At 53.0% G+C, this 13,987-nt stretch overlaps 1 protein-coding gene across 1 annotated transcript; it reads left to right on the plus strand.

Moving 5' to 3' along the window:
* The first annotated feature begins 3,019 nt into the window (after positions 1-3,019).
* LOC135288794 (actin maturation protease-like) lies at positions 3,020-13,804 on the plus strand. The gene is made up of 5 exons (XM_064402177.1): positions 3,020-3,262; positions 5,638-5,706; positions 8,283-8,410; positions 11,821-11,950; positions 13,648-13,804. The coding sequence occupies exons 1-5, from the start codon at positions 3,072-3,074 to the stop codon at positions 13,787-13,789; spliced, it is 660 nt and encodes a 219-aa protein (XP_064258247.1). The 5' UTR covers positions 3,020-3,071; the 3' UTR covers positions 13,790-13,804.
* The last annotated feature ends 183 nt before the right edge of the window (positions 13,805-13,987 follow it).

The following is a 13,987-nucleotide window of genomic DNA, read 5'->3' on the forward strand; positions in this document are numbered from 1 at the left end:
CAGGCCCCTCCTGCTCCGTTCTGGGGGGTCCCGACCCCCCTTTGCTTTAATTTGGGGTCCCCTCCCCAAATTCCCCTCCTGGCAACTGATGAGGCATCAGCTGCAAACGCTCTGATTGGCTGGAAATTGCCCCTCGCGACTCTGATTGGCTAACGCTGTCTGAACCTCCTGGTTCTGCCCGGCAACTGATGAGTCAGAGTCGCGCCGGCGCTGATTGGCTGAGAATCGCAGAGCGGTTTCCTTCCCTGAGTTTCTGCCCAGCAACTGTGTCGTCATCAGCGCCATGCGCTCTGATTGGCCAGGATCTGTTTTGGGGTGGGTACGGAAGGAACTGGGGTTATTTGGGGTTTATTTGGGTTTATTTAAGGATTATTTGGGATTTATTTGGGGTTATTTAGGAATTATTTTGGGATTAATTTGGGGTTTATTTGGGGTTTTGAGGGATTTTTTTGGGGGCTATTTGGGTTTAATTTGGGGTTATTTGGATTTGTTTGGGGTTATTAGGGTTTTTTTAGGTATTGTTTGGGTTTTGGGGGGTTATTTGGGGTTTATTTGGAGTTATTTGGGTTATTTGGGGTCATTTGGAGTAAAAAAATCAGTGAGTGCTCCCCCTCCAAAAAACGGGAACTTTTCCCAAAAAATCCGTGAATTTTCTCAAAAAAACAAGGAATGTTCCATTAAAAATCCCGGGCTTTTCCCAGCCAATAGCGGCGCGCACCGCCCCAAACCAACCAATCACCGCTCGTCTCCCCTCAGCAGCACCCGCCTCCTTTGCCTGGAACTAACCAATCACCGCCCGTCTCCCCTCAGCAACTCCCGCCTCCCTTCCTGGAACCAACCAATCACTACGCGTCTCGCCTCAGGGACTCCCGTCTCCCTTTTTTGGAACCAGCCAATCACCGCGCGTCTCCCCTCAGCGACTCCCTCCTCCCTTTCCCCTCTCCTGTCAATCACCGCTCCTTGTTCCAAACCCACCAATCACCGCTCGACTTACCTCAGCAACTCCCGCCTCTCCTTTTCCCAAATCAACCAATCACCGCGCCGTTTCGCCTCAGGACTCCTGCCACCCTTTTTTAGAACCAGCCAATCACCGCGCGTCTCCCCTCAGGGACTCCTGCCACTCTTTTTTAGAACCAACCAATCACCGCGCGTCTCCCCTCAGCAACTCCGCCTCCCTTTCCCCTCTCCTGTCAATCACTGCTCCTTGTTCCAAACCCACCAATCACCGCTCGATTCACCTCAGCAACTCCCGCCTCTCCTTTTCCCAAATCAACCAATCACTGCGCGTCTCCCCTCAGCAACTCCCGCCTCCCTTGCTTGGAACCAACCAATCATCGCGCGCCTCCCCTCAGGGACTCCCGCCTCCCTTTTTTGGAACCAACCAATCATCGCGCGTCTCCCCTCAGGGACTCCTGCCACTCTTTTTTACAACCAGCCAATCACCGCGCGTCTCCCCTCAGCAACTCCCGCCTCCCTTTCCCCTCTGCTGTCAATCACCGCTCCTTGTTCCAAACCCACCAATCACCGCGCGTCTCCCCTCAGCAACTCCCGCCTCCCTTTCCCCTCTGCTGTCAATCACCGCTCCTTGTTCCAAACCCACCAATCACCGCTCGATTCACCTCAGCAACTCCCGCTCTCCTTTTCCCAAATCAACCAATCACCGCGCGTCTCCCCTCAGCAACTCCCACCTCCCTTGCTTGGAACCAACCAATCATCGCGCGCCTCCCCTCAGGGACTCCCGCCTCCCTTTTTTGGAACCAACCAATCATCGCGCGTCTCCCCTCAGGGATTCCTGCCACTCTTTTTTACAACCATCCAATCACCGCGCGTCTCCCCTCAGCAACTCCCGCCTCCCTTTCCCCTCTGCTGTCAATCACCGCTCCTTGTTCCAAACCCACCAATCACCGCTCGATTCACCTCAGCAACTCCCGCCTCTCCTTTTCCCAAATCAACCAATCACCGCGCGTCTCCCCTCAGCAACTCCCACCTCCCTTGCTTGGAACCAACCAATCATCGCGCGCCTCCCCTCAGGGACTCCCGCCTCCCTTTTTGGAACCAACCAATCATCGCGCGTCTCCCTCAGGGATTCCTGCCACTCTTTTTTACAACCAGCCAATCACCGCGCGTCTCCCCTCAGCAACTCCCGCCTCCCTTTCCCCTCTCCTGTCAATCACCGCTCCTTGTTCCAAACCCACCAATCACCGCTCGATTTACCTCAGCAAATCCCGCCTCTCCTTTTCCCAAACCAACCAATCACTACGCGTCTGCCCTCAGGGACTCCTGACACCCTTTTTTAGAACCAGCCAATCATCGCGCGTCTCCCCTCAGGGACTCCTGCCACCCTTTTTTTAGAACCAGCCAATCATCGCGCGTCTCCCCTCAGGGACTCCTGCCACTCTTTTTTAGAACCAACCAATCACCGCGCGTCTCCCCTCAGCAACTCCCGCCTCCCTTTCCCCTCTCCTGTCAATCACTGCTCCTTGTTCCAAACCCACCAATCACCGCGCGTCTCCCCTCAGCAACTCCCGCCTCCCTTTCCCCTCTGCTGTCAATCACCGCTCCTTGTTCCAAACCCACCAATCACCGCTCGATTCACCTCAGCAACTCCCGCCTCTCCTTTTCCCAAATCAACCAATCACCGCGCGTCTCCCCTCAGCAACTCCCACCTCCCTTGCTTGGAACCAACCAATCATCGCGCGCCTCCCCTCAGGGACTCCCACCTCCCTTTTTTGGAACCAACCAATCATCGCGCGTCTCCCCTCAGGGACTCCTGCCACTCTTTTTTAGAACCAGCCAATCACCGCGCGTCTCCCCTCAGCAACACCCGCCTCCGTTTTTTGGAACCAACCAATCACCGCGCGTCTCCCCTCAGCAACTCCCGCCTCCCTTGCTTGGAACCAACCAATCACCGCGCGTCTCCCCTCAGCAACTCCCGCCTCCCTTTCCCCTCTGCTGTCAATCACCGCTCCTTGTTCCAAACCCACCAATCACCGCTCGATTCACCTCAGCAACTCCCGCCTCCCCTGCTCCGCTCCAGCCAATCAGAGGCGAGCCCTGACCCGGGGCCGGGCATGGAGCGGCCGCCCCCGCCGCCCCCTCCCCCCCCGCCGCCCCCCGGGACCCCCGGGACCCCCCCCGGGACCCCCGGGACCCCCGGGACCCCCGGGCTGGAGCGGGTCCTGCGGGAGGCGCTGGAGAGAGCGGGGGAGGAGCTGGGAGAGGACGGCGGGCTCCGGGAGCTGCTGAGGAGGCGCAGGGACAGGTGAGGGGGCGTGAGGGGAATTTGGGGAGGGGTCGTGAGGGGGGTATTGGGGTGGTGCTGGGGGGGTTTGGGGAGGGGTCCCTGGGGGGTTTTGGGGAGGTTTGAGGGGGGTTTTGGGGGTGCTGGGGGGGGTCTGAGGGGGATTTGGGGAGGAATTTGGGGAGGGGTCTTGGGGGGGTATTGGGACGATCCTGGGAGGATTTGGGGAGGGGTCTTGGGGGGTTTTGGGGAGGTTTGAGGGGGATTGTGGGGGGTTTTGGGGGTGCTGGGGGGGGGTCTGAGGGGGATTTGTGGAGGTTTTAGGGAAGAATTTGGGGAGGGGTCTTGGGGGGCTCTTGGGATGGTCCTGGAGGGATTTGGGGAGGGGTCTCGGGGGGGATTGGGGGAGGTTTGAGGGGGTTTTGGGGGTGCTGTGGGGGTCTGAGGGGGATTTGGGGAGATTTTGGGGAGGGGTCCTGAGGGGGGTCTGGGAGAGTTTGAGGAGGGGTCCTGGTGAAAGTTTGAGGGATTTTGGGGAGGGGTCTTGGGAGGGTTTTTGGCAGGTTTTGGGGAATTTTGGGGAGGGGTCTGAGGGTGCTGGGTGGGGTCTGAGGGGGATTTGGAGAGATTTTAGGGAGGAATTTGGGGAGGGGTCTTGGGAGGGTCCTGGGGGGATTTGGGGGAGGGGTCCTGGGGGGGTTGGGGCATTTTGGGGAGGGGTCGTGAGGGGGAGTCTGGGAGAGTTTGGGGAGGGGTCCTGGGGTATCCTGGAGAGCCCTGGGCTGGATTTTGGGGAGGGGTCTTGGTGGATTTGGGGAAGGTTTGAGGGGGTTTTGGGGGGGCTTTGGGGAGGAATTTGGGGAGGGGTCTTGGGGGGTTTTGAGGAGATTTGGGGGGGGGTTTGGGATTTTGGGGAGGGGTCTGAGGGTGCTGGGTGGGGTGTGAGGGGGATTTGTGGAGGTTTTAGGGAGGAATTTGGGGAGGGGTCTTAGGAGGGTCTTGGGGATGGTCCTGGGAGAATTTGGGGAGGGGTCTTGGGGGGGGTTTGGAGGGATTTTTTGGGATTTTTGGGAGGGGTCTTGGGGGGATTTTGGGGAGGGGATTTGGGGGGGTTTGGGGGATTTTGGGGAGGGGTCTTGGGGAAAGTTTAGGAGATTTTGGGGAGGGGTCTTGGGGGGGTTTTGGAGAGGATTTGGGGGGATTTTGGGGAGGGGGTCTTGGGGAAAGTCTGGGAGATTTTGGGGAGGGGTTTTGGGGGGATTTGGGGGGGGGTTTGGGGGATTTTGGGGAGGGGATTTGGGGGGGAGTTTGGGGGGATTTTGGGGAGGGGTCTTGGGTTCTTTTTTGGAGGGGATTTGAGGGGCTTGGGGGATTTTGGGGAGGGGTCTTGGGGTTTTTTTGGAGGGGATTTGGGGGGGTTTTGGGGATTTTTTGGAGGGGATTTGGGTGGTTTTGGGGATTTTGGGGAGGGGTCCTGGGGGAGTTTTGGGGAGGGGGTTTGGGGGGATTTTTTGGAGGGGGTTTGGGGGCTTGGGGGATTTTGGGGAGGGGTCTTGGGTGGTTTGGGGGATTTTGGGGAGGGGTCTTGGGGATTTTTTGGAGGGGATTTGGGTGGTTTTGGGGATTTTGGGGAGGGGTCCTGGGGGAGTTTTGGGGAGGGGGTTTGGGGTTTTTTTTGGAGGGGATTTGGGGGATTTTGGGGATTTTTTGGAGGGATTTGGGGGGGGGTTTGGGGATTTTGGGGAGGGTCCTGGGGGAGTTTTGGGGAGGGGGTTTGGGAGTTTTTTGGAGGGGGTTTGGGGGATTTGGGGGATTTTGGGGAGGGGTCTTGGGGAGTTTTTGGAGGGGATTTGGGGGGTTTTGGGGATTTTGGGGAGGGGTCCTGGGGGAGTTTTGGGGAGGGGGTTTGGGGGATTTTTGGAGGGGGTTTGGGGGGCTTGGGGGATTTTGGGGAGGGGTCTTGGGTGGTTTGGGGGATTTTGGGGAGGGGTCTTGGGGATTTTTTGGAGGGGATTTGGGTGGTTTTGGGGATTTTGGGGAGGGGTCCTGGGGGAGTTTTGGGGAGGGGGTTTGGGGTTTTTTTTGGAGGGGATTTGGGGGATTTTGGGGATTTTTTGGAGGGGATTTGGGGGGGGGTTTGGGGATTTTGGGGAGGGGTCCTGGGGGAGTTTTGGGGAGGGGGTTTGGGGAGTTTTTTGGAGGGGGTTTGGGGGATTTGGGGGATTTTGGGGAGGGGTCTTGGGGGAGTTTTTGGAGGGGATTTGGGGGGGTTTTGGGGATTTTGGGGAGGGGTCCTGGGGGAGTTTTGGGGAGGGGGTTTGGGGGGATTTTTGGAGGGGGTTTGGGGGGTTTGGGGGATTTTGGGGAGGGGTCTCCCAGCGAGCCCCCTCCCCAAGCCTGCAGGGTCCCTGGAAGTGGCTCCTGTTCCACCGGCCGGTGCCGCCCCTCATCCAGAACGGGCCCCAGTGAGTGCTTGGGAAGAACCAAAAACACCCAAAAACACCCAAAATCTACCCAAAACCAGCCCAAAATCTACCCAAAAACACCCCAAAACCACCACAAAAACACAAAAACACCCAAAAAACTACCCAAAAACCCCAAAACACCCCAAAAATACCCCCAAAAAACCCCAAAAGCACCCCAAAACCACCAAAAACACCCAAAAAACAACCCAAAAACCCCAAAACACCCCAAAAATACCCCAAAAAACCCCAAAAGCACCCCAAAACCACCAAAAACACCCAAAAAACAACCCAAAAACCCCAAAACACCCCAAAAATACCCCCAAAAAACCCCAAAAGCACCCCAAAACCACCAAAAACACCCAAAAAACTACCCAAAAACCCCAAAACACCCCAAAAATACCCCCAAAAAACCCCAAAAGCACCCCAAAACCACCAAAACCACCCAAAAAACAACCCAAAAACCCCAAAACACCCCAAAAATACCCCAAAAAACCCCAAAAGCACCCCAAAACCACCAAAAACACCCAAAAAACAACCCAAAAACCCCAAAACACCCCAAAAATACCCCCAAAAAACCCCAAAAGCACCCCAAAACCACCAAAAACACCCAAAAAACAACCCAAAAACCCCAAAACACCCCAAAAATACCCCCAAAAAACCCCAAAAGCACCCCAAAACCACCAAAAACACCCAAAAAACAACCCAAAAACCCCAAAACACCCCAAAAATACCCCCAAAAAACCCCAAACCCACCCAAAACCCCCCCAAAAACACCCAAAACCCCGCAAAATCTACCAAAAAATTTCCCCCAAAATCCCCCAAAACCTCTAAAATCTCCCCAAAATGCCCCAAAATCCACCTCAAAACCCCCAAAAACTCGCAAAACCCCAAAACACTAAAAACACCCAAAACACCACCCAAAAACACCCAAAACCGCCCAAAAAACACCCCCAAAACCCCCCAAACCACCCAAATCTCCCCAAAAATCCCCAAAAATCCTCTCAAAACCCAAGAACTCGCCCCCAACCCCCTCCCAAATACCCCCAAAACCGCCCCAAATCCCCCCAAAAATCCCCCCAAAAATCCCCTCAAAACCCCAAAAATCCCCAAAATCCCCCAAAATCCTCCCAAATTCCCCCAAATCCTCCTAAAAATCCTCTCAAAACTCAACAAATCCCCCCCAAATCCCCCCAAAACCACCCCCAAAAATCCCCCAAATCCCACAAAATCCCCCCAAATGCCACCCAGGACCCCCCAAAAATCCCCCCAAAATCCCCCAAAAATCCCCAAATCCCCCAAAATCCCCAAATCCCCCCAAATCCCCCCAATAATTCCCCCAAGTCCCCCAAAAATCCTCTCAAAACCCAAGAAATCCCCCCCAACCCCCTCCCAAATCCCCACAAGACCACCCCCAAAACCACCCCAAATCCCACCAAAACCCACCCAGGACCCCCCAAAAATCCCCTCAAAACCCCAAAAATGCCCGAAATTCCCCAAAAATCCCCAAATCCCCCAATAATTCCCCCAAGTCCCCCCAAAAATCCTCTCAAAACCCAAGAAATGCCCCCCAACCCCCTCCCAAATCCCCCCAAAACCACCCCAAAGCTGCCCCAAATCCCACCAAAACCCACCCAGGACCCCCCAAAAATCCCCAAACCCCCCAAAATCGCCCCAAAACCCCCCAAATCCCCTAAAATCCCCCCCAAAATCACCCAAATCCCCCCAAAAATCCTCTCAAAACCCAAGAAATGCCCCCCAACCCCCTCCCAAATCCCCCCAAAACCCACCCAGGACCCCCCAAAAATCCCCTCAAAACCCCAAAAATCCCCAAAATTTCCCCAAATCCCTCCAAAAATCCCCCCAAAAATTCCCCAAAGTCCCCCCAAAATCCCCTAAATCCCCCCAAAAATCCCCCAAAAATCCTCTAAAATCCCTTCAAAACCCCCAAAATTTTCTCCAAAACCGCTCCCAAAACTTCCAAAATGCACTGCAAAACTCCTAAAAATCCCCTCAAAACCCACCCAGGACCCCCCAAAAATCCCCAAAACCCCCCCAAAATCCCCCAAAAATCCCCAAATCCCCCCAAAAATCCCCCAAACCCCCCCAAAAATCCTCTCAAAACCCCCCAAATTCCTTCAAAATCCCCCCAAAAATCACCCAAATTCCCCCAAAAATCCTCTCAAAACCCAAGAAATCACCCCCAACCCCTCCCAAATCCCCCCAAAACCCACCCAGGACCCCCCCAAAAATCCCCTCAAAACCCCAAAAATCCCCAAAATTCCCCCAAATCCCTCCAAAAATCCCCCCAAAAATTCCCCAAAGTCCCCCCAAAATCCCCTAAATCCCCCCAAAAATCCCCCCAAAATCCTCTAAAATCCCCTCAAAACCCCCAAAATTTTCTCCAAAACCGCTCCCAGAACTTCCAAAATGCACTGCAAAACTCCTAAAAATCTCCTCAAAACCCACCCAGGACCCCCCAAAAATCCCCAAAACCCCCCCAAAATGCCCCAAAAATCCCCAAATCCCCCCAAAAATCCCAAATCCCCCCAAATCCCCCCAAAATCCCCCAACCGCAGGTGTGGCCTGGTGGCGCTGGCCATGGCCGCGGCTCTGCTGGGACCCCCCCGGCCCCAATTGGGTCTGGGGGCTCTGCTGGAGACAGCGCGGGCCAGGGGCTACACCCGCCAGGGGGAGATGTTCTCAGGTGGGTCTGGGGGATTCTGGGGGGGGGTTTGGGGGGTCCTGGATGGATTTTGGGGGGATTTTGGGAGATTTTGGGGCATTTTTGGGGGTTTTGAGGAGGGTTTTGGGGGGGATTTTGAGGGGGATTTAGGGAGGTTTTAAGGGGGGTTTGGGGGGGATTTTGGGGGATTTGGGGGGGTCCTGGGGGGATTTTGGGTGATTTTTGGGGGTCCTGGAGGGATTTTGGGGGGTCCTGGATGGATTTTGGGGGGATTTTGGGGGGTTTTTGGGGGGATTTGGGATGATGTTGGGGTGTTTTGCGAGGGATTTTAGGGGCATTTTTGGGAGGTTTGAGGGAGGATTTTGGGGGGATTTTGAGGGGGATTTGGGGGGTCCTGGAGGGGTTTGGGTTGATTTTGGGGGGTCCTGGGGTGGTCTTGGGGGGGTTTGGGGGAAATTTGGGGGGAATTAGGGGGGTCCTGGGTGGATTTTGGGGGATTTTAGGGGCATTTTTGGGGGGTTTGAGGGAGGATTTTGGGGGATTTTGAGGGATTTGGGGAGGTTTTAAGGGGGATTTTGGGGGGGGATTGGGGGTCCGGGGGGGATTTTGGGGGTCCTGGAGGGATTTTTGGGGGTCCTGGGGGGATTTTGGGTGGGTTTGGGGGGGTTTTGGGGGGTTTGGGGGCATTTTTGGGGTGTTTGAGAAGGAATTTTGGGAGGTTTATGTGGGGGTTTGAGGGAGAATTTGGGGGGATTTTGGGGGCTCCTGGGTGGGATTTGGGGGAGTTTGGGGGGTCCTGGGGTGATTTTGGGGAGATTTGGGGGGTCCTGGGTTGGTTTTGGGGGGATTTGGGATGATTTTGGGGGGATTTTGGGGGGATTTGGGATGATTTTGGGGTGTTTTGAGAGGGATTTTAGGGGCATTTTTGGGGGGTTTGAGGGAGGATTTGGGGAGGTTTTGGGGGGATTTGGGGGGTCCTGGAGGGGGTTTGGGTTGATTTTGGGGGGTCCTGGGGGGGTTTTGGGGGGTCTTGGGTGGATTTTGGAAGATTTTGGGGAAATTTAGGGGATTTTGGGGGTACTGGGGAAATTTTTGGGGGATTTTAGGGCATTTTTGGGGGGTTTGAGGGAGGATTTTGGGGGATTTTGAGGGGGATTTGGGGAGGTTTTAAGGGGGGTTTTGGGGGGGGATTGGGGGTCCTGGGGGGATTTTGGGGGGTCCTGGAGGGATTTTAGGGGGTTCTGGGGGGATTTTGGGTGGGTTTGGGGGGGTTTTGGGGGGTTTGGGGGCATTTTTGGGGTGTTTGAGAAGGAATTTTGGGAGGTTTATGTAGGGGTTTGAGGGAGAATTTGGGGGGATTTTGGGGAGTCCTGGGTGGGATTTGGGGAGTTTGGGGGGTCCTGGGGTGATTTTGGGGGATTTTAGGGGCATTTTTGGGGGTTTTGAGGGAGGAATTTGGGGGATTTGGGGGGATTTTGAGGGGGATTTTGGGGGGATTTGGGGGGTCCTGGAGGGGTTTGGGTTGATTTTGGGGGGTCCTGGGGGGGATTTTGGGGGGTCTTGGGGGGATTTGGGGGGATTTTGGGAAAATTGAGGGGATTTTGGGGGTCCTGGGGGGGATTTTGGGGGGTCTTGGGGGGATTTGGGGGGATTTTGGGAAAATTGAGGGGATTTTGGGGTCCTGGGGGGATTTTTGGGGGATTTTAGGGCATTTTTGGGGGGTTTGAGGGGGGATTTTGGGGGAATTTTGAGGGGGATTCAGGGAGGTTTTAAGGGGGGGTTTTGGGGGTCCTGGGGGGATTTTGGGGGGATTTGGGGGGGTTTAAGGGGGATTTTGGGGGTTCCTGGGGAGTTTTAGGGGGATTTTGGGGGTCCTGGGTGGGTTTTGGGGGATTTTGGGGGGTTTTAGGGCATTTTTGGGGAGTTTGAGGGAGGATTTGGGGGGCATTTGGGGGGAGTTTGGGGGGTCCTGGGTGGGTTTTGGGGGGATTTGGGGGATTTTGGGGAGATTTTTTGGGATTTTGGGTGATTTGGGGTGGGGGGATTCTCAGGATGGGTTTGAGGTGATTTTGGGGTGGCTTTTGGGATGGTTTTGGGATATTTTTGGGGCTATTTCTGGGATATTTTGGGGATATTTTGGGATATTTGCAGGATATTTTTGGGATATTTTCGGGATATTTTTAGGCTATTTTTAGGATATTTTTGGGATATTTTCAGGATATTTTTTGGATACTTTTAGAATATTTTTGTGATATTTTCGGGATATTTTTGGGATATTTTTGGGATATTTTCAGGATATTTTTAGGATATTTTTGGGATATTTTTGGGATATTTTTGGGATATTTTTGTGATTTTTTAGGATATTTTTAGGATGTTTTTGTGATATTTTCAGGATATTTTTAGGATATTTTCGGGATATTTGTAGGCTATTTTTAGGATATTTTTGGGATATTTTCGGGATATTTTTAGGATATTTTTAGGATATTTTTGTGATATTTTCAGGATATTTTCAGGATATTTCGGGATATTTTCAGGATATTTCTGGGATATTTTCAGGATATTTTCAGGATGTTTTTAGGACATTTTAGGATTTTTTAGGATATTTTCAGGATATTTTCAGGATATTTTCGGGATATTTTCAGGATATTTCTGGGATATTTTCAGGATATTTTCAGGATGTTTTTAGGATATTTTTAGGATATTTTTAGAATATTTTCAGGATATTTTTGGGATATTTTCAGGATATTTCTGGATATTTTCAGGATATTTTCAGGATGTTTTTAGGACATTTTTAGGATATTTTCAGGATATTTTCAGGATATTTTTGGGATATTTTCAGGATATTTCTGGGATATTTTCAGGATATTTTCAGGATGTTTTTAGGACATTTTTAGGATATTTTTAGGATATTTTCAGGATATTTTCAGGATATTTTCGGGATATTTTCAGGATATTTCTGGGATATTTTCAGGATATTTTCAGGATGTTTTTAGGATATTTTTAGGATATTTTTAGAATATTTTCAGGATATTTTTGGGATATTTTCAGGATATTTCTGGGATATTTTCAGGATATTTTCAGGATGTTTTTAGGACATTTTTAGGATATTTTCAGGATATTTTCAGGATATTTTTGGGATATTTTCAGGATATTTCTGGGATATTTTCAGGATATTTTCAGGATGTTTTTAGGATATTTTTAGGATATTTTTAGAATATTTTCAGGATATTTTGGGATATTTTCAGGATATTTCTGGGATATTTTCAGGATATTTTCAGGATGTTTTTAGGACATTTTTAGGATATTTTCAGGATATTTTCAGGATATTTTTGGGATATTTTCAGGATATTTCTGGGATATTTTCAGGATATTTTCAGGATGTTTTTAGGACATTTTTAGGATATTTTTGTGCTGTTTTTGGCTGTTCCCAGCTGCCCAGCTGGGGGCCCTGGCTCAGGAGCTGCTGCCGTGCCGGGCCGAGCTGCTCCGGGGGGGGCTGGGGGGGCCCAACCGGGCCCGGATCCTGCGGCACCTCCTGGGGGGGCGGCCCCTGCTCGTCCCGTATCCTAAAAGGGTTTGGGGTCTGGGGGCTCCTTTTGGGGTCTGGGGCGGCCCCTGCTCGTCCCGTATCCTACAGGGTTTGGGGTTTGATTTGGGGTTTGGGGTCTGGGATGGGAATGGCCCCTGCTCGTCCCGTATCCTCATTTTGGGATTTGGGGTTTGGGGTTTGGGGTCTGGGGCGGCCCCTGCTCGTCCCGTATCCTACAGGGTTTGGGGTTTGGGGTTTGGGGTTTGGGATTTGGGGTTTGGGGTCTGGGGTTTGGGGTTTGGGATGGGAATGGCCCCTGCTCGTCCTGTATCCTAAAAGAGTTTGGGGTTTGGGGTCTGGGATTTGGGGTCTGGGTTTGGGGTTTGGGATGGGAATGGCCCCTGCTCGTCCCGTGTCCTTTTGGGATTTGGGATTTGGGGTTTGGGTTCCCCCTTTTAGGGTTTTGGGGTCCCTTTTGGGGTTTGGGGTTCCCCCTTTTGGGGTTTTGGGGTCCCTTTTGGGGTTTGGGCTCCCTTTTGGGTTTTTGGGGTCAGGGTTTGGGTTGTGGGGTCCCTTTTGGGGATTTTGGGTCCCTTTTGGGGTTTGGGGGTCCCCCTTTGGGTTTTAGGGTCTGGGATTTGGGGTCCCCCTTTGAGGTTTTTGGGTTTGGAATTGGGTTTTGGGGTCCCTTTTGGGGTTTGGGCTCCCCCTTTTGGGGTTTTGGGGTCCCTTTAGGGGTTTGGGATCTCCCTTTGGGATTTTGGGGTCCCTTTTGGGTTTTGGGGTCCCTTTTGGGGTTTGGGTTCCCCCTTTTGGGGTTTGGGGTCCCTTTTGGGGTTTGGGCTCTCTTTTGGGATTTTGGGGTCCCTTTTGGGGTTTGGAGTCCCCCTTTTGGGATTTTGGGGTCCCTGTTGGGGTTTTGGGTTTGGAATTGGGTTTTGGGGTCCCTTTGGGTTTTGGGTACCCCCTTTTGGGATTTTGGGGTCCCTTTTGGAGTTTGGGGTCTGGATTTGGGGTTTGGGATCTCCCTTTGGGATTTTGGGGTCCATTTGGGTTTTGGGGTCTCTATTTGGGATTTTGGGTTCCCCCTTTGGGTTTTGGGGTCTCTTTTGGGATTTTGGGGTCCCTTTTGGGGTTCTGGGGTCTCTATTTTGGGTTGTGGGGTCCCTTTTGGGGTTTAGGCTCCCCCTTTTGGGTTTTGGGGTCTCTATTTGGGATTTTGGGTTCCCCCTTTGGGTTTTGGGGTCCCTTTTGGGGTTTGGGCTCTCTTTTGGGATTTTGGGGCCCCCATTGAGTTTTGGGGTCCCCCTTTTGGGATTTTGGGGTCCCTGTTGGGGTTTTGGGTTTGGAATTGGGTTTTGGGGTCTCTGTTTGGGGTTTTGGACTCACTTTTGGGGTTTGGGGGTCCCTTTTGGGGTTTGGGTTCCCCCTTTTGAGGTTTTGGGGTCTCTTTTGGGGTTTTGGGGTCCCTTTTGGGGTTTGGGGTCCCTTTTGGGGTCCCTTTTGGGGTTTGGGTTCCCCCTTTTGGGGTTTGGGCTCTCTTTTGGGATTTTGGGCTCTCTATTTGGGATTTGGGGTCCCTTTTGGGGTTTGGGGTCCCTTTTGGGGTTTGGGCTCTCTTTTGGGATTTTGGGGTCCCTTTTGGGATTTGGGGTCCCTTTTGGTTTTGGGCTCCCTTTTGGGGTCCCTTTAGGGCCCAGGCTCCGTTGCCATCCCTTGACCCCCCCAGCTACGACGGGGACAGCAACCACGCCCCGTGCAGCCGCCGCGGCCACCGAGCCCACTGGGCCCTGCTCGTTGGTGAGGGGGGTCCCAAAACCCCGAAAATATCCCAAAAATATCCCAAAAAATCAGCCCCAAAATCCCCCTAAAAATCCCCAAAAAATCCCCCTAAAATCCAACCCCAAATCCCCCCGGGGTCACCGAGCCCCCTGGGCCCTGCTCGTCGGTGAGGGGGGTCCCAAAACCCCGAAAATATCCCAAAAATATCCCAAAAAATCAGCCCCAAAATCCCCCTAAAAATCCCCAAAAAATCCCCCTAAAATCCAACCCCAAATCCCCCCGGGGTC

This window comes from Passer domesticus, chromosome 35, assembly GCF_036417665.1.
Source record: "Passer domesticus isolate bPasDom1 chromosome 35, bPasDom1.hap1, whole genome shotgun sequence".
NCBI lineage: Eukaryota > Metazoa > Chordata > Aves > Passeriformes > Passeridae > Passer > Passer domesticus.

What these genes read in the sequence shown, in the direction of transcription:
- LOC135288794 (XM_064402177.1), top strand. Translation starts at nt 3,072, where the DNA reads ATGGAGCGGCCGCCCCCGCCGCCCCCTCCCCCCCCGCCGCCCCCCGGG. An exon ending in CTCATCCAGAACGGGCCCCA is followed by an intron (nt 5,707 to 8,282) that starts GTGAGTGCTTGG and finishes CCCCAACCGCAG; the next exon opens with GTGTGGCCTGGTGGCGCTGG. An exon ending in GGGCGGCCCCTGCTCGTCCC is followed by an intron (nt 11,951 to 13,647) that starts GTATCCTAAAAG and finishes TGACCCCCCCAG; the next exon opens with CTACGACGGGGACAGCAACC.